General features: G+C 37.8%; 1 protein-coding gene across 1 annotated transcript in view; it reads right to left on the bottom strand.

The window, feature by feature from the left end:
* Positions 1–277: 277 nt before the first annotated feature.
* LOC106667998 (neuroendocrine convertase 1-like) overlaps positions 278–18,420 on the bottom strand; it is a 58,419-nt gene continuing 40,276 nt past the window's right edge. Inside the window, exons 10-13 of the mRNA XM_014396357.2 lie at positions 14,815–15,033; positions 6,436–6,599; positions 6,232–6,365; positions 278–482 (exon numbers count right to left, since the gene is read on the bottom strand). Of these exons, the coding sequence (XP_014251843.1) occupies positions 318–482; positions 6,232–6,365; positions 6,436–6,599; positions 14,815–15,033 (682 nt within the window). The 3' untranslated portion in view covers positions 278–317. The remainder of the gene's footprint in view (positions 483–6,231; positions 6,366–6,435; positions 6,600–14,814; positions 15,034–18,420) is intronic.

Genomic DNA, 18,420 nt, shown 5'->3' with positions numbered 1-18,420 from the left:
GATTAAATTGGTATTTTTTCTTACTTACATAGAAATATATTTCAACGGACATTTCATGAATAGGCGAGGAGTACAGTTTAATGAAATTCTTTCTCAAACAAATGAGTACAATGCTGTCTTTCTTAATGAAATGTCTGAATAACAACCTCTCCTATGTTTTAGTTCTATTAACTACTTTAATAGACATATTGTTAATAATAATTAAGTTAACAAACAAAATTTTATTACAGTTTTATATAACACAAATTAGCTGAAAAATAATGAAGAGTTTATTTTGTGTAAAAACTATAAAATCAACGTCGGCAGATTTACGAGTTTTAATTTGACCAGAAGACGGGCCCTTTTGGGTAAAGCATGAAAGGTGCGTAGTTTCTCGGCCTATTGCGATAATGGTGAGGCATTTCTTTGGTGCCGTGAAACATGAGCCGAAGCGAATTGATGGATCCAGCCATTTTCTGGAAATCGTTTCCCACACCTTCTGGCTGAAAAACAAATTAATGCCCCTTTATTCAATAGTTGTGATAACAGAGCTTAGTGTACAAATTTATCAAAAAAACAAAAAGAAAACAAACTGCTTACACGTTTTGAACTTCATACTACATGATACTTTACATGTTTGTTCAGAGATATTAACCTTTCTTGTATACCATAAAAACATTCCCAATGTTTTTTAAGTGATAAACCATTAGTGGTAAAATAAAAGTGCTTTCATGCTACAGTTAAAGTGATGTAACTAATAACCCACCAAAAGGTTGATCTAATTGTCCTTTTAAACTATGTCACACCAAACCGCATCTCAGGATATTTGAATAATCATTGACTAACGGTCACCAAACACCACATATTACCTATAGAGTTTATCCACTACTTTTTTGTGTTTTATTTCCTTCTTTCTTGTTGTTCATAATTTTTGTGTTTTCTTTCTTTCTTCTTGTTCATAAGTATAGCATGTGTTCTTAATAGATTATGTATTAGTATTAAGTAATTTATAATATGAATACATTACGTCCTCAGTCGAAAAAATGTTATATTTGTATCTGTTCTTATTTCAATTTACTAACCTTTATACTGATTAAATCCATTACAGTTCGTGATCCGATTGACCAATTAACAATATTCAATTAATTAATATTACTACTATTAGTAATTAGTAATACTGCTACTATACAACTTGAGCTATCGTGATTTCGATCCACTCGGACACTAACTTCCCATCTCAACCTCACCACTCGAATTTTCCTCCCTTTTTGCCATTTTTCAAATGTCGTTTAATCTGTTTGTTATCGGCGACCAATGAAATGGCCACCGAGAGCTTTCGTGAAGATATACTTCAGTTTAGTTATTAAATCCATTGCAGTTCGTGGTCCGGTTGACCAATTAACATTTTTCAATTAATTAATATTTATGGAAGGTATTGCTTGTGATAAAAAAGTCCGTGTCACGAATGGGATTCGAACCCTCCCCCGAAACTGGAGCTATCGTGACTTCGTTATATATAGTTTTGATTAGTCGTTTCTATTCATTTGTACACTTTACAATAAAATTTAGGTGGGCAATCAAAAAAATAAAAAAAATTAAATATTGGCAGCTATTTTAAAACGAGATGAATTAATCTCACTGAGCCATTCATTGATTTCAAACAATTGCTTATCATTAAGTGTTCATAACATTGGGCATAAAAGCAAAACGGAAAATTAATATTTATGAATTAATTAATATTTATGAAAGGTATTGGTTGAGATAAAAACGTCAGTGTCACCAGCGGGATTCGAACCCACGACCTAAATACGCCGCTGATCTACCACTTGAGCTATCGTGACTTCGACTTTATACTGACTGTTTTGCACTTGTATTTTGGCTGATTAGTCTGCTGATTGTTGACCATGTGTCAAACTGATACATCCATTCTGTAGGTTTTGAAACGTCTACTTAGATTTTCACAAAAAATTTATACATATAATAAGAAAACTTGAAAATTTTCAATGGATGCCGCAAATGAGGGGCTTAACGTTTGCACTGGAAAGACCAATTAGTTAAAAGAGGAGCTCAGCTGGTTTTACAAACCCTTAGCTTCTTCGTTTCATTAATTCTCGTATCTAATAACATTTTTAATGAGGTTCGCAGAAACTCCATTCAACAGATACAACTAATTTTAGTTAATTCTAAAGAATGAGACAAATCATATTTCCAACTCAATTATGGCGACCACGTGTCATTTCCCAAAACAGTCGTTTTAATCTCGAGGTTTCCGCTCTGGCCATCAGCAACAATGAAGAGAACTATTGATTCCGGGCAACCTCCATCCAAGAGTGGATGAATAAATGATCTCTCGCTCCGTCTCATTCACACGCCCTAGACGACAACGGTCTCCGTGGTTCAGAGCGAAACAACTTCCTGAGTGAATTCATTTTCCTCTTGCCGTTGGATAGGAGGAGGATGTCCCTTAGTGACCTTACATCTTCTCTCTGACAGCTTCGACCCGAGAAAAGCTTGAGTCTAATGTTAAATCTAGCGGCAAACTTTAGATTCATATGCACTAGGGTAAAAACTTATTATTAATATATGTTTTTCATACTGAATTCATGCGCGTAGTTTTCGCCTTAGGGAAAAATATTTGATATCCAATTGAAACTTTATTTAAAATATTACGTATGTGACTTTGTAACCACGCAACGAAACCTTTACCTCCAAAAGACCCTCATAATAGCAGGGGTAGTGCTGAGTTCAATGTTAACCTTAGTGGATACATAATTCTTTTTAAATACACACGTTAAAATTTAATTAAAAATCGTTATTAAAGTTACATACTGTACACAAGTCTTATGTGCTTAGTAAGGTAAACATGTATTGTAAAATTTAATTAAGATTTTAATGTAATAATTATATAGAATAATTTTATAGAATGAAATAAATCTGAAGTATAACACTCAAGCAAGACCATTAGTTAAATCGTTTCAATTTTGCTGAAATATTAAAGCCGTTGCCAGCGATGCTGTGAGATGATTATTATTCAACTCTAGCTACTCTAATTATGAAATTCGGTTATGGACAGACAAGGAAAATTAGATACCAAGCAAATTTCTGTAAGTCTTAAAATATTGATTTTGGTGAAGGTTCTTTTTTTGATTTATTTAAAATTTACAACTACAACAAGCAAATACAATGGGAATATAGAAATATAATTGAATTGTATTGCCTTGAGGAGTGAAGTCATTCAGTAATGACATACGACATGAGTAAACCTAACGCAATCAGACGCAATCCATTAAGATGAGAGCCAGTAGCCATAGGCGTTTCAGTGGTCTACAGGAAAATCTAGCTAAGGAAAGTTGGATTACTGAGAGATGAGACGACCAGTGAGTGAGGAGTACAATTTTCTGGATCTCGATTTGATGGGGAGAAACATATGGGATGTTAAGGTAACGGTGAAGTTCACTAATTTTCGTGGTCCGCTTGACCAATTACTGAAAATTAATCAAACTATATAAAAAACTTTGTTTTAAATGTTTTTCACAGTACTTAACAATTATGAGAACAAACACTTCAAATTAAAGTCTTATTAGAAGACGTGAGCAGCCGAAAGGAAAGATCTGACCTGTGAACAGCAAAATGATGTGCGGCGACGAATTGCAGGCGACGGGATTCCACAGCGATGAGCGGGCGAAGAGAAAATAACTTCGTAATCCTGCGAGGTACTCGTAAATTGTAATTTCGATTACAAATCGAGATAAAAAAAAAGAATTAAACAAACACGTTCGTCCACTTTCCAATGCTAACTGACCAGCTGGACCCCGAGACCTTTTTTTGTTTTTCGTCTCCATGGATCTTTGAACAAATAAACAAAATAAAAAAATGAATAAAATTCTCTCCGGCGTAAACATACCGCCCACCAAATGGCAATAGAAATTTCACTAAGAGAAAAGAGACGTTGCAGAGAGGAAGAACAGGATTGGAAAGATTCACGGTTCAGGGAGCAAAAGAGATAGACGTGTAACCGGACGCGTATATTCTCCTGAGAGCGTTTTTATGCGCACAACTCGTACCACCCCATCCGGTACTACTCAATGATGCACCACCTTTTGAGGCACGATGAATAAAACAAATATAAAAATCTCAGTTAATTGTAAGATATTAATTGGTCAAGCGGGCCACGATAACTAGTGAATTTAATAAGTTAAAATGAAGTATACTTCACTAAAGCCCTCCGTGGCCATTTAATTTGTCGCCGAGAATCAAATAGATTACAGACATTTGAAAAATGGCAAAAAGGAGGGAGAATTCAAAAGTGGGGTTGAGATGGGAAGTTAGTGCCCGAGTGGATCGAAGTCACGATAGCTCAAGTGGTAGAGCAGCGGCGTATCTAGCCGAAGATCGTGAGTTCGAATCCCGCTCGTGACACTGACTTTTTTATCTCAACTAAAAACCCTAATTAATTGTGTATATTGTTGTCTAACCTGTTCAGACAAATAATGCTTTGTGTCCCATAATAGACAAACGGACAATCCAAGCATTTCTCTGTTCATAATGCATTTGAATTGTGGGTTAATCTATACTGTTTATGGATGTAAAAATTTGTTTCCCAATTTTATTGTTATATTTGATCATTTAAATCATTCTTCTAGTATTTTCCTTTTTTATTTTATTCGAAGGTTTTCGTATAATCTCTATACGTGTCGTCTATGTTTTTATTATTGTCGATCTTTTTTTAGCTACTACTTCTATGCTGTAATAATTGTTTAATTATTGTCTCGGGGTATCTGTTCAGTATCAGTAGGTTGATAACTTTTTGTTTATTTTAATCCTCAAATATGGAATGGGTAAGTTTTAAGGTCGGGGACGGCGGTAGCCGAGTGGTTAGCGTGAGAGACTCTCGGCTCATAGACGCCGCCGTCGAGGGTTCGATTCCCACCGTCGCCCCTGGCCCTTTTTTCACGATACCCCCCTTCCCCAAATATACAAGAACACACATACAAGAATTCGTCACCATGGTTAATATGCATAGATCATAAGGCCAAAAAAAAAAAAAAAGTTTTAAGATCCTGTCAATACATGTAACATTAATTTTCAAGAATCAGATGAGGATAAATATACAGACCTATTTTTACTGTTGGTTTCTGATACCAATTAATAAACAGTCCATGTTGAACCGGCAGAGGGTTACTTACTGAGTCTGTGTCCAGTTGCGGGGTTTTATTATTAGAGTTAATCAAACGCGTTTCGGCATTGCGCCTTAAAATACTATCTGTCACTGTTTTGATTTTGATTCATTTTAATATTGACGGCTCGGCTTTATTTGGAAAATTTCGTTCGTGAGATCCAACCTACGAGACTTCCATCCACACTCAACACATTCAATGTCAGTCAATTTCGAACTTAAAATAGCCGAGAAAGAAAACCCTTTCAAACCGTCAGAGAACTTCAGAAACATTTTAACAGTCGTAGAAAGTTTCTAGGAACTTAAAATTAATCGGGAAAGTTAAACTGCTTGGGAGGGTCTCCCATGACTTGAACAGCTGAAATGTCAAGTTCTATCCTTGTATAGAACCAAGAAACGTTAAATAAGTTCTGTACAACTAGTATAAAAACAAGAAATGAGCGATGTCACCTTCGAATAAAATTGCTATTTTTTCGAAATTATTTAAACATTTTCTTTCCATAAGATTTGTTGTTTCTTTATTTTTTATGTGTACATACATCTAACGTCATTGTAATCACATCTTTAACGGGGTTTTTATTATCCGATTTGTATAATTGTGATACCCTTCATGATAAGTAGATTCATGATTCATGATTCAGGAGATTCATGATACCCTCTCTAGAAAATTTCAACTAAATAGATAAAAACACTTAAACGTACAATTTTTTTATAACATTCATTTATCAAAATGATTCAAACAGGTAAGCCCAAATAATCGGTAAGATTTATGATGCAAGTTGATCTCCAAATAGCCGACCCCGAAGGTAAATTATTGTGGGACCATCCCATTCCCTTCCGAGTGGAAGCTAGATAAATTCCCTTCCTAGCATTGAAAATCTTTATCAAATGGCCGGTAATGTCCTACGAAATCATTATCCCTTTAAAAATACTAAATGCTTTTGAAAAATTTACTTTTTGTTGAACCAAGATGCGCTACAGCTAATTTTTACACATTTAGTTATTTTCATAATGTATCGTAATTCTATTAATTTTAATGGTTCGTTACTATGTTTATTACATGTACTTTCACATACATTGATTTTTATAGAGATTGTCCAGATCCCGGCTGGGCTTTCTCCCCAAAAGTGTACGCTAGTCATAGTCCAATCTTTCAGACCGGATGTAGCGTAATCTCTGGGTCTTTCCTCCATAAGGATGCTTGGTGTTCCTAAAAAATAAAGATGCAATTAAAATATATTTAAATCATAAGTTTAGAAGAGATTACTAAATTTATGTACCTGATGGAGATTCAAGATAGACGCTGATGGACCCTCTTTTTGGGTAGCTAATGGAAGCAAGGAGTTGGACGTGCTCCAAGTAGTTTATTTCCATGGTCTCACCCCGACAACCATCCGTAACCACTTCAACATTCTTGCTGCCTTTATGAATAGTTCTATTGCCACTGTTGCAAAAAAGAGGTCAATTACACTCAAAGCTCAAAGAAAAAGGAAAAAGAAAAAACGGACCCACGGATTTTTTGTTTATTTGAAACTTTAATTACTTGTATTGTTATATTCATTATACATAATTATTTTCAGACATTCATGATTTTCAATAAAAATGAATTACTTTCGATGGTTTGAAACAAAATTCTCCAAAACACAGGGAAATCGTTTAGTGGTAGATTAAAAGTTAACTACCAATTCGTGATCTAGTTTTGCTCTTAATAAAGCATATTTTCTCTTCGGGAATCTCGGAAAGCCTAGAGTCTTTTAGGAATTGTTTTCGCCTATACTCGGTCGTCCTAAAAAGGACAATGAGGATCTTTACCGTCCGCACCTAGTCTATTCGGGCTTATCGGATTTTATGATTCTCAAGATGAGACCTGACGCACCTCCGAATAGGACAGAAGGGTGTTACTGCGTGTAGAGGCAGCTCAGCCCCGAGGGGCCAAGACAACCTCGCTCCCCGCTTGCCAATTCCGAGTGGTCGGGTCCGCATTAAGCACCTACAGTATGCCGCGCCTAAAGAGCTACCTAAGCCGAAATACATTAGCCCGGTCTCCTGGGCACTCCCTAGACAGACAAGGCCACTCTATCTCCCAGAGTAGTGAGGCTTCCCTAGCGTAAAATCTCCCGGATCCGCTCCCGTCGGGGTTTTGTTTAAAGTGGAATTGCTAACCAACCTCTAGAGGAGCACCGCCTATGGTAAGCCTCCAATCGAGCTCAGCCTATACCTGCAAAGCACCCTCGAATAGGAGCAACCGATTCACTACCCCTTCCCATCCGCCACTACTCATGCATTCGAGGCACTTTTCAGCATAATCATAAAGTCCTCAAAGCTTATACCCTGCGGCCTGCCGTCCGATCCGACATATCCCGTGAGGCCGAGTGTATAACGATGGTCATGTGCAAGTTTCGTGCGAAGGTCACAGATAGAAGACAGCCTCTTCTCTAAGTACCCGCCAGGGATCTCACAACGGCCAACTACGAGTCTATCCCATCGTAACAGGGGCTGAACCTTGGAACATTATTTCTACCCCGTAGTACATTGTGTTCCCGAGTACTGATCGTCAACAAGACAAGAGGATCTTTAGCGTCCACATCTGGCCTTTGGCCTTATCGGACGTTTTGATTCTCAGGATGAGAGCTGACGCACTTCTGCATACGACGGAATGATGTTACCGCCGCAGCATTGGTGTAGAGGGGACCCAGCCCCTAAGGGCCGAGACAACCTCGCTTTCCGCTTATCCCCTCCGAATGGTCGGGCCCGCATTATGTGTCGTATGCCGTACGCGAGGGGCTAACAGGCCGAAATACAACGGCCTGTCCCCACCTCAAGTACTCCCTAGATAGACAAGGTCACTCTATCTCTCTGAGTATAAAGGCTCCTCCAGCGTAGAAATTTCCGGGAACGCCCCGGCAGCGGTTTTGTTAAAAGTGGAATTGCTAACCACACGCAAGATGAGCCTCGCCTACGGTAAAGTCTCTTATCGAGCTCAGCCTACACCTGTCACGCGCATTCGAGGGACGCCATAGGCTAAGCCTAGGTGGTCCGATCCTTCGCTTCCCCAAGGGTACCACGCCGGTCATACGCGCAACAATGCAAAGCATACTCGAGTCAGACACCGCTTCACTACTCGCTTCCATCTGCTTACTTACGCATTCGAGGGACTACAGCGTGATCATTGCGTCCTCAACGCTTACATGCTGCCGTCCGGTCGCAACGTCTCCCGTGAGGCCGGGGGGTTTTACGTTGGCCATACGCAAGCTTCACTGAGATAGAAGACAGCAACTGTCTAAGTTCCCGCCAGGGGCGTCACCAAGCACCACAACGAATCCATTCCCTAACTAGGGCTGAATTTGGAAGGTTTAGTTACCCCGTGAAACAGATGGCCATACACCCTCCCCCGTCTTTGCAGACAGGATCTAGTGCACTGGCCCTCGTGTGACTCTGCTAAGGCACCCGCCGCCCATGCCGACCCGAGGTCGACACGAGTACAGCTGTGCTTTAGAGAGGTTGCCACGCCCTCAGGGCTACACCATTATTTTGTGCCCGGACACCCCCCTTGTAACCAAGGATTAGGAGGGGTCACAGGATAGAATGAAGGAGCTCGGATTGAGAAAAAGGGCCGTGGATGAGAACACGAGGTGAGCGTTTCGGGTTCTCGAGTCTCAAACCACACTACACATTGTCGCCGTAGTTCCACATAAAATGGGCCACGACTCCCAGGGTGGGTGAGACAAGATGGCCGTTCAAGAGCCGAACTAGTTGGCCCTATCCCAGCCAGTCGTCTCGGGGGGATGAATCCGAGTCTGCGGAAAATAAATCCCGCAGGTCGGATTGAGATCCTCAATAGCAAGCACCCACTCTTCACAATTAGTGCGCTCGTGGTGGGCGACCGGTTCCTCAGGCTTTCACAGTTTCGGTTCAATCTCCTTGCTACTCCCCGAAGGCCGAATGTCGCTCACACCTGGGCTTGAACCATCCCTGAAGTCGGAACCTCATGTGCCTCTGATAAGGCACCCGCCGCCCATGCCGACCCGGGGTCGACACGTGTACAGCTGTGCTTTAGAGAGGTTGCCACGCCCTCAGGGCTACATTATTATTTTGTGCCCGGACACCCCTCACCCTTGTAGACAAGGGTTGGTAGAGGTCACAGGGATTGAGAGAGGGACGTGAATGAGGACTCGATGTACACCTTTCTTGGGCCCTGAGCCTTAACCACATTGTGGACCTTGTAGTCAAGTCTTTTAGGAATCGAGTAAATAAGGATAAGATTTTTTTTTTCTTCATCCGACGGCATTAACCATTCAAAAAACGTATCAGAAGGTTAGGCTGCCTCCGTCGTCACAAAGGAAGGTGCATGGGTGGCCTATTTCTTTTCAAATTGTTTAATCAGGCGTTTTAGAGAATATGGATAAAAACCATTTACAATATTAGTCTTAAATTTATTAGGCATTGAGGAAATAAGTGATCGGATTTCGTTTTGTAAAACAAAATCCCATTCTTCAGTAGAAATTTGACGCTGTTTAACAATATGACGTGATACAATATAACAATAGCCAAAATTCCAATCTGTCAGATTTGTTGTGTTATCGTTTTAAATCTTGATTATTAATCTTTATACCTAGTTGTTATAAGAATAGAGAAATAAATAGAAGTTTCCGGTTTTTGTCTTTGAGTGTATATATAATAATAGGATTACCTAGGATAAAAGAATGGTAACTTTATTTAAACAATTTTTTAAAAATAATCATTTGCTAGCGAAATCCTTATTTCTTACATGCCAATTATGATCAACGAAATATAATTTACTCAATGAAAATATCGATATTCTCAGTCACTAAAATCTCATTAAAATTATGTATTTACGCTTGATAAAATAATAATATGAAAAATTAGAAAGTGCAAATAGTTTGTTATTTTTATGAGCCAAATTTCTTTCACGTTTACATTGCATATAAAGTTAGTGAACAAAAAATGCAATTGGACGGAAATGTGGTGTTCTTGTTATTGTACGCTAATCTTTCATGGACATATGTAATTAAATTTCTACGATTTATATTGTAATTACACGGAATCAGATTTTTAAAATTATGAAAAATTACCAACATATGTTTTAAAAAATTTACCACCTTATTACAAAAAAGATCTGATTAAATTGTGACCATATGTTAATTATTTAAAACACCAAATGCTTGGATGCACGAAATAATTTGTTAGATTTTGATCCGATTGGTATAAAATGTGTTTGGTTTTGAGTCACAGCGTAAAATAGTTTAAAGACCAATTTGGAATGGTAGTGTGTTGAATTGAATTAATAATTGTAAAAAAAACCGTATTGTTCGATTTATTTGAATACTGACAAGAAAACAGTTTGGAGAAAATGATAACGTCTTGGAACATAGGGCACGTGGTCTTGATGCTGGAGGTTTTGTTCAGCTATTCTCTCGGTACGGTAAAAGACTTCACGAATTCTTCGACGGGCTATGAATTGACGATGAAATTTGCGGATCCAACCGAGTTCAAGTTTGTTGGATATACGTTCCTCGCTTTCGGTGCAATTTCCTCCATCGTTATTGCTTGGCTGGCAGACGCCTATACCGGCAAGTTCTACATTTCCTTAGTGGGTGTCGCCTGTTTGACGGGTTCTGCTATGTTCTGGTCCATTTTTCAATGGCACCTCGAGGACGGAGTGCCGAATTACACGTACATGTTTTTCGCTAACGTGCTGGTCGGTATGTACCTCCCGACATCGAGCGTCAGAAACGTGCTTTTGCTCGAACAGTTTCGGCTGCCTTTCGAGTTGTACAACATCAGAAATTACATCTTTGTACTGGTGATGATAAGAACGGTCGTACAGTTCATATGTCGCTGTATTATAGTTTTCGATTACACGGATAATAAAGACTTCAATAATCTCTGTCCCGTCGTCGTGTGCTTTTGCATGTTTTATCTTATCGCTTTAATACTGATCGGAAGAAAGCTGCATTTAGAGGCGACGTACTACAGAATTTGGGAATTGACTTTAAAATGTTTTATAATCGCTATCATCAGGAAAAGGTCACATGATAGAAAAAAGGAGAAGTTGAGAAATAAAAAACGGGCATACATGACACAAGATATCTCATTAAAACTGCACGCTAATAGTAAAGATTTGGATAGTATGGGAATACGACCGGAAAATGAAGAGCTTATACAAAAGACGGAGCGATGGGGTTTTCGCGGGATCCTGGCCGAAAACCTCTCTTCATCTCAACCTATCGATACGGAGCCGGGGAAAACACAGAAATTTTTTGAGTGGCTTTTCGCTTTTGTCCCCATTTCATTGAACTACGAAGACATTGTGCCGTCCTATCCGGCTAACGAAGAAACCGTCGAACTCCACTGGATTTACAGTGCTGTGCCGGTTGTATCGATGTACGTGGCCAATCAGACGAGAAGAATGCTCCCGGTCATGTTAGTCATCGTCCCGGCATTTTCAATTGGCAATTTGATGTATTTTATCATTTTACTCTCCGTTAATCAGACCAAGTTCCTTTTCAAGCCTCAAACCTTCAATTACCCGATGATCGATTTCGTGACAGTTTCTGTAGTATTCGATCTAATACTACTCCCCTTTTTTGAAATCATCGTATACCCTCATTTGAAAAGATTGCAGCTAAAAGACTTACAGTACTTGTTTATCGGGTACTCCGTGTTGATAATAGCCCTTTTTCACTGTTTCGGAGTACAATTGCAAGTAGAATCGACCCACGGGTACGTACAACAACCGAATATCGCACAGATAAGGATGTACAGCTTTTTATCATCGCCAACCGCAATATATTTAAACGTAGTAGGAGTTCAACGGGTCGGATATTTAGATGTTTTCAAGTATTCCATGAGATTGACAGAAAAAACGAAGTTAAAAATCCGCATTGTTAACGACGAACTAGGAATGGATAAAAAATTTGCCATAGATCTTGTTCCGGGTGTAACGATTTCTTACATTATTGATTTTCAAACAATAAGCTATAACGCTGATACTTATGATCCGACAGTTTTCTCACCTGATTCAAAAAGTGGTGTCTCTACATTTTTAATCGTCAGCCCGTTTAAATATTTGCCGTACAATTTATTTTTCCAAAATGTAGAAGGTAAAAATAACAGCTATAGATTCCAGTTTGCAAGAGGAGTCAAATATGAAATCCCTCCTGGGCTGTACAACGTTATCGGTGAACGAGAAAATGGGAATAGAACATTGTTAAAAACCGCTAATCTCGACGATTCCTGTCTCTATGCTTTTCTCATGTACTGCAATCCGAGAGAAACATCATATGGAAAATTCTTGCTGCTCGAAGGGCCCAAGAAGATATCCCAGTTGAGGATCGTGGTACATGTATTTCTCATGAGTCTCGCAAATGCAATTGTGTCCGTATCGTTCTTCAGATTCCTTTTTTTGGAGTCACCGCCGAAACTGAGAGGTGCGACTTTTACGGTACTACACGCTCTAAATATAATGGGATGTATCTTCATCAACATAATTTTTGAGCTAGAAAATCGAATACAGTTTTCGAACATCATTATAATATATGCACTGGTACAGATATTCGTCTTCATGCTGACGATTTACTACGCAAATCAGTACAAATACCGCTATCCTATCACATAAATATTAATAAAAAACACCTTTCATCTTCTGTAAATAAATAACACATGGTATAATCTCTTTTTCTTAAAATTTATAAAAAATAAACCAATATACTAACTTCACTAATTTTCGTGGTCTGCTTGACCAATTAATATCTTTAAATTAATTAAGGGTTTTAGTTGAGATAAAAAAGTTACTGTCACGAGCTTATAAGAGCCCAAGACCTTCGGCTAAATACGCCGCTGCTCTACCACTTGAGCTATCGTGACCTCGATCCACTCGGACACAAACATCTCAACCCCACCTTTTGAATTTTCCCTTCTTTTTGCCATTTTTCATTTAATAGGTTAAAATGAAGTTCACTTCACTAAAGCTCTCCGTAGCCATTTCATTTGTCGCCTAGAATCAAATAGATTACACGACATTTGAAAAATGCGGAAACCCCATCGCTCCGTCTTTGTGGATAAGATTTTCATTTTCCTGTCGTTTTTTGCACTGTCTAAATTTTGTATTTGGAAAACGCTATGCCTTTAGTAGTTTAGAGAGCCATTTTGCTGCACGCCTAAAATTCGTCAGGTACGACGGTCAAAAACTTTATATTACTTTACCAATACAAGTTGGAAAATATAATAAAAGTACTCATATTTTTATAATAAAAATTGAGTACATAAAAATGAAATAATTATTAATTTATATGATCGTACAATAAAAATATGACACATATTCTTTAGTGCTCACCGCTCTCAATCTTTCTCAGTCTCTCCCCTTTCGCTCTTTCTATATCTTCCTTCTTCTACTTCTCTCTCGCTCTCACTCTCTCTCTCTCTCTCTCTCTCTCTCTCTTCCTCTCCTTGACTGACTCGCGCGTGGCTCATGAACCAAAATGTTTTCCCCTTCTTTTCCACGTATCTGGGCCATCTGATTGCAACAAACCAAACCGGCATTCATCTCTGATGAGAAGACCTATGGCCTTCCAGCAATAGAGAACCTGATGCTGGACGACTAGAGACAAGGCTATTCTCACAAATCCTTCTGATGGCAGTTTTAGAGTTCAAGAGCCTATATTACGAACAGTTTGAAGTTGACTACTAGTAAAAGTAATAAAAATATCATCTATAGACAACTATGTTCTTTTCGATCAAGTCTTCCTCTGAACCAAACCCGTTGTAGATCATCGTGGAAGGAAAAGCGCGGCACAGGCAGGACTTGGGCTATGTAACGGACACTCCATCCGTCGTTGTTGAAATCATGTGCCCAGGGGAGATCTCAAATTAAAACCATAATTTTAAATAAAAAATATTAACTTTTTCTAAAATTTATTGTTTACGTTGAAATTTAACTAATTTAAAAAAAATATTTTTATTCGAAAGTGTGTGAAAAGACACTCTCTCATCTAACAAACTAGAAGTTCTTAATGTTGTGTTGACGTTTTTTAGTCAACTATTAATATCTATACCTTGTTTTTTTTTTTTTTTTTTTTTTTTTTCTCCCCGGGGGCTTCCAACAATAAAGTCATTTCAGCCCCCTCTCACTGCACTGTTGTGGCCGATGGGGTACTCAATATTCCGCCATCGGCCCTACAGTCTAAAAGATCACTCACTTACAACAAACAAATAAATAAATAAATTACTTATAAATAAATACACGACACAATAATAAAACACAACACAATAATAAAACACAACACAGATACACTTATTTACACAGATATTCACGTTTTATACACTATTTACAAGTGAGGAAACACCCCCGTTTCTCTTAGAAAGCGGAATAGGGGATCCAACATTTGACTTGCTCGCCCGAGTACCGTTTTTATGTCAGGGTTCATGCCTACTCGCTCCCTGTAGGGGGCCAAGGCACGGCACTCCTCGACAAGATGAGACACACTGAGCACCCTTTCTCTACAAGCGGGACACCTGCGCGGGTTTTGACCCAGAAGCGAATATACCTTGTTATTATGTAAATTATACAAATAAATACTAGTGTCCGGTTTTTTTCGTCTTTGACTGCATATAACTAATAATCTTTTTACCATACTTACTATAACACCAATGGTACATCGCATGTCCGGCTAGATGGGACTGTTACGAAGTTTTTTGCGTTCCTAACAAGGTTGTGGGCGTTGAGAAGGCCAAAACCGAAGTCGACACTCACCCAGAAATCGAAACCGTTCAGGACCCAGGCGTTGTTTTCAGCAAGCGGAGCAACCTCGGACGTCCATGCGATTAGATGAAGAAAATCCCTCCACGTTAAATTAGAACTATAAAAACAAATTAATTAAGGTTTTTAGTTTAGATAATATAGTCAGTGTCACGAGCGGGATTCGAACCCACGACCTTCGGCTAAATTAGCCGCTGCTCTACCACTTGAGCTATCGTGGCCTCGATCCACTCGGATAATAACTTCCCATAATTGGTCAAGCAGACCACGAAAATTAGTGAATATAAAAACAAAATTAACTTCTAATGAGCAGTGATTAAAAAATTCATTATTACAAACAAATTAATTTTAATTTGTATATTAACAGATTATATGTTTTATACTGTCTCAAAGTATGGCTAGGGCAATGAAGACTGTAGTCTTTTTGAAAGATAATCTTAAAATCTTATCACAAAATTTTTTACTTCACAGGTTCCAATGGGTTTGTTTTTTTCAATCTTCTATGTTTCCGTTTTGCAGGGGTTTCGTAACTTCCGTGTTTTTGTATAAGGCAAGACTGGTTTTTCGTTGAAATTTTTTGAACTTCCGCACTGACCTCTGTGATCTCTATGAAATTTTCCTTAGGTACTATGGTACCATGTTACCTAGAATTGTATTTCGTACTTTTTATATTATTTTTTATAGCTTAAATTAGTAGAATACCAACTGTCCAATTTTACATTAAGACTGCGTAAATTACAGTTATTTTGTATTGGAAGGATGGAAGCACGTCGGACGAAGTATAGTTGAATTTATCTTAAACCTATTTTTATTCTTTTATTCTTTGCGTGCTTTTTCCATTCCAGCTTGACATTTAGCTGCATCACAAAACATGGTGAATTTAACATGTTCTTCCAATTTATTTTTTTATTGGAACTTTTTAGGAGAAAACTCGAGTCACGTAAACTTTTTTTTGAAGTTTCTCACGAATCAAAAACTTAGGATTTAATACTTCTGGATAGTGGGATACGAATAATATCTAATTTAACTACGTCAATTGGAAAAATGCTTAAACATGTACATTTTTTAAAAGTTTTTAACGATAATTTCAATAGTGGCAATGGTATTTAACAAAACGAAATTTTCTCTAACTTCTTGAACGGAAAACCAATTTATTTATTTATCACTTTAATTGATATTAAATTGATTGTATGATCATAATTTCAAAACATCGTAACAATTTTTCACAAATAATATCGTCTAGGACGCTCTGGATGTAGATCATTAAAGCGCAATTCAGCCTGATGCAAGCAGGCAAATGGAACGTTGAAATCTTTGTGGTTAGTGACGTAGCTTTGAGGATTTTTCTGAAAACTTTTGATTTGGATGATGGTAAGGTAGAACAACTTCCACACCCTTTGTCTAAGTCGTAGCAGTAGTCCTATGTTCTAGTACCATAATAACATCAAATCAAATTTTTGGTGATTAGTGATCGTTAGTCGATGATTATTCGGAAATCGTGAGATGCGGTATGGTGTGATGTAGGTTTCAGAAAAACATTTTCTTTTTCGTGCCAACGTTTCGATCTTTATCGAAATCACCAACAGGGCCTGGGATGTACAAACATTGTTGAAATTTAACAAATACATGTAGCTTGTGGAAAAAAGTGAATTTATACAATGCAAAAACATATTTTTTTAAAAATAAAATCAAAGTTTTTCTTCTCACTCAAAGTGTTTGTTTTCCGCGTAAAACACTTTGAGTGAGTAGAAATACTTTGATTGAATATAAAATTTTTTTTTTCAGGCCCTGTTGATGATCTCAATAAAGATCGAAACGTTGGCACGAAAAAGAAAATGTTTTAAGTAAAACCTACGTAACACCAGACCGCATCTCACGATTTCCGAATACTCAATTCAAATTTTCACATACTGCAAACAGTTTACAATCAGTTTGTAGCAATGAAAAGGTCGGTAAACGAACTTATTTGATGTAAATTTATTAAAACAAATATCTGTAAGAATAAGGTGTTATCCTGGAATTTTTTTAGCAGGCAAGTTTTTAATTTGTTGCTCTATTTCATCCAACCCGACCAGTTTATTTTTCGTCTTGTGAAGTGGTCGTCACTTCCAGTACGTTACCTCTGATATTTTCATGTGGTTTGTTTGAAATTGCAAAAACTGGAACACTTTGGCTTTTTTCTGCTGCCTATCTTTCACCTGTATTCTTGTTTATTTTTTATAAGAATTTGTGCATGTAATCTTTTTTGTTATTATTTTACATAAGGTTTTTAGTTGAGATAACAAAGTTACTGTCACGAGCAGGATTCGAACCCAAGACCTTTGGCTAAATTCGCCGCTGCTCTACCGCTTGAGCTATCGTGGCCTCGATCCAGTCGGATACTAACTTCCCATCACCTCAAAATTCAAAAAGGTGGGGTTGAGATGGGAAGTTAGTGTCCGAGTGGATCGAGGTCACGATAGTTCAAGTGGTAGAGGAGGGGCGTATCTTGCCGATGGTCGTGGGCTCGAATCCCGCTCGTGACATTGACATTTTTATCTCAACTAAAAATCTTAATTAATTGAAAGATATTTGTGGTGTCAAGCGGACCACGAAAACTAGTGAATTTTACATAACGAGTAGTCTGGGAAAATTTGCTAATAGTTTACCTAATGCTCAAATATTCAGGTTTTGTAGAAGAGCCTGGCAGACAGGGACCAGTTGTTTCAATTACGGTAATTCAATGTGATTTGTGGTTTGTTAATTGAGTTATAATAAACTGTGTGTAAATTGATTTTCCTCTCCCAGTGAGAGTCAACCTGTAGAGTCGGACCTAAGACGTAGTGTTGTGGTAAATGTTCGGCAGCAAGCTGCGATAAACGTCTAACCAGACGTCACCTATCGAAAGTGTAATCGTTAATTTTCTTTTTAAAGATTTTATTTATTTTGTAGAGTATGTGCGAAAAGCATAAAAACTATCTGTAGTAGCGTCATGGGTCTTAGGTAATTTCATTAAAATCTAGACAAATGTGAGAGAAAAACAAGACAACTTTGGAAAAAAAAGATTGGATTTTTATGCAATAAATATGTTCAAAAACATTTTGTCATAATGACGTAAAATCAATTATGTGCCATCGTAGTAAGCAAAGTAAAACTAAAAACACTTCCATGAAATGTAGCGAATTTGCTACCAACCCACTTTTTCAAGAAATCCATTTTCCTACAAAATGTCCTGATAATATATAATATCAAGAATAGTCAATTGTTATTTAATTCTATGCAGTCTTTATTGATTAAAGAGAGCATTTTATAGTGTCAACCACACTATGCTATAGTACAAACTTTACAATTTTAGAATTAGTCAAAACGTACTGCAGATCACAGGGTGTTTGTGTGATAGTGCTGTTCTTTTTGTATTCGGAGTTCCTTTCCTTTCAAGGAATTATCTGAAGAGGTGTTCCAGGGCGAAGTTTCAAGGCCCTTATTATATTCTTTGTTCGTCGCTCAA

This window comes from Cimex lectularius, unplaced genomic scaffold (genome assembly GCF_000648675.2).
Source record: "Cimex lectularius strain Harlan isolate CLEC.00 unplaced genomic scaffold, Clec_2.1 scaffold347, whole genome shotgun sequence".
Lineage (NCBI taxonomy): Eukaryota > Metazoa > Arthropoda > Insecta > Hemiptera > Cimicidae > Cimex > Cimex lectularius.
Note: the sequence above shows the minus strand (reverse complement) of the source record. Positions and strands in the feature narration are given on the sequence as shown.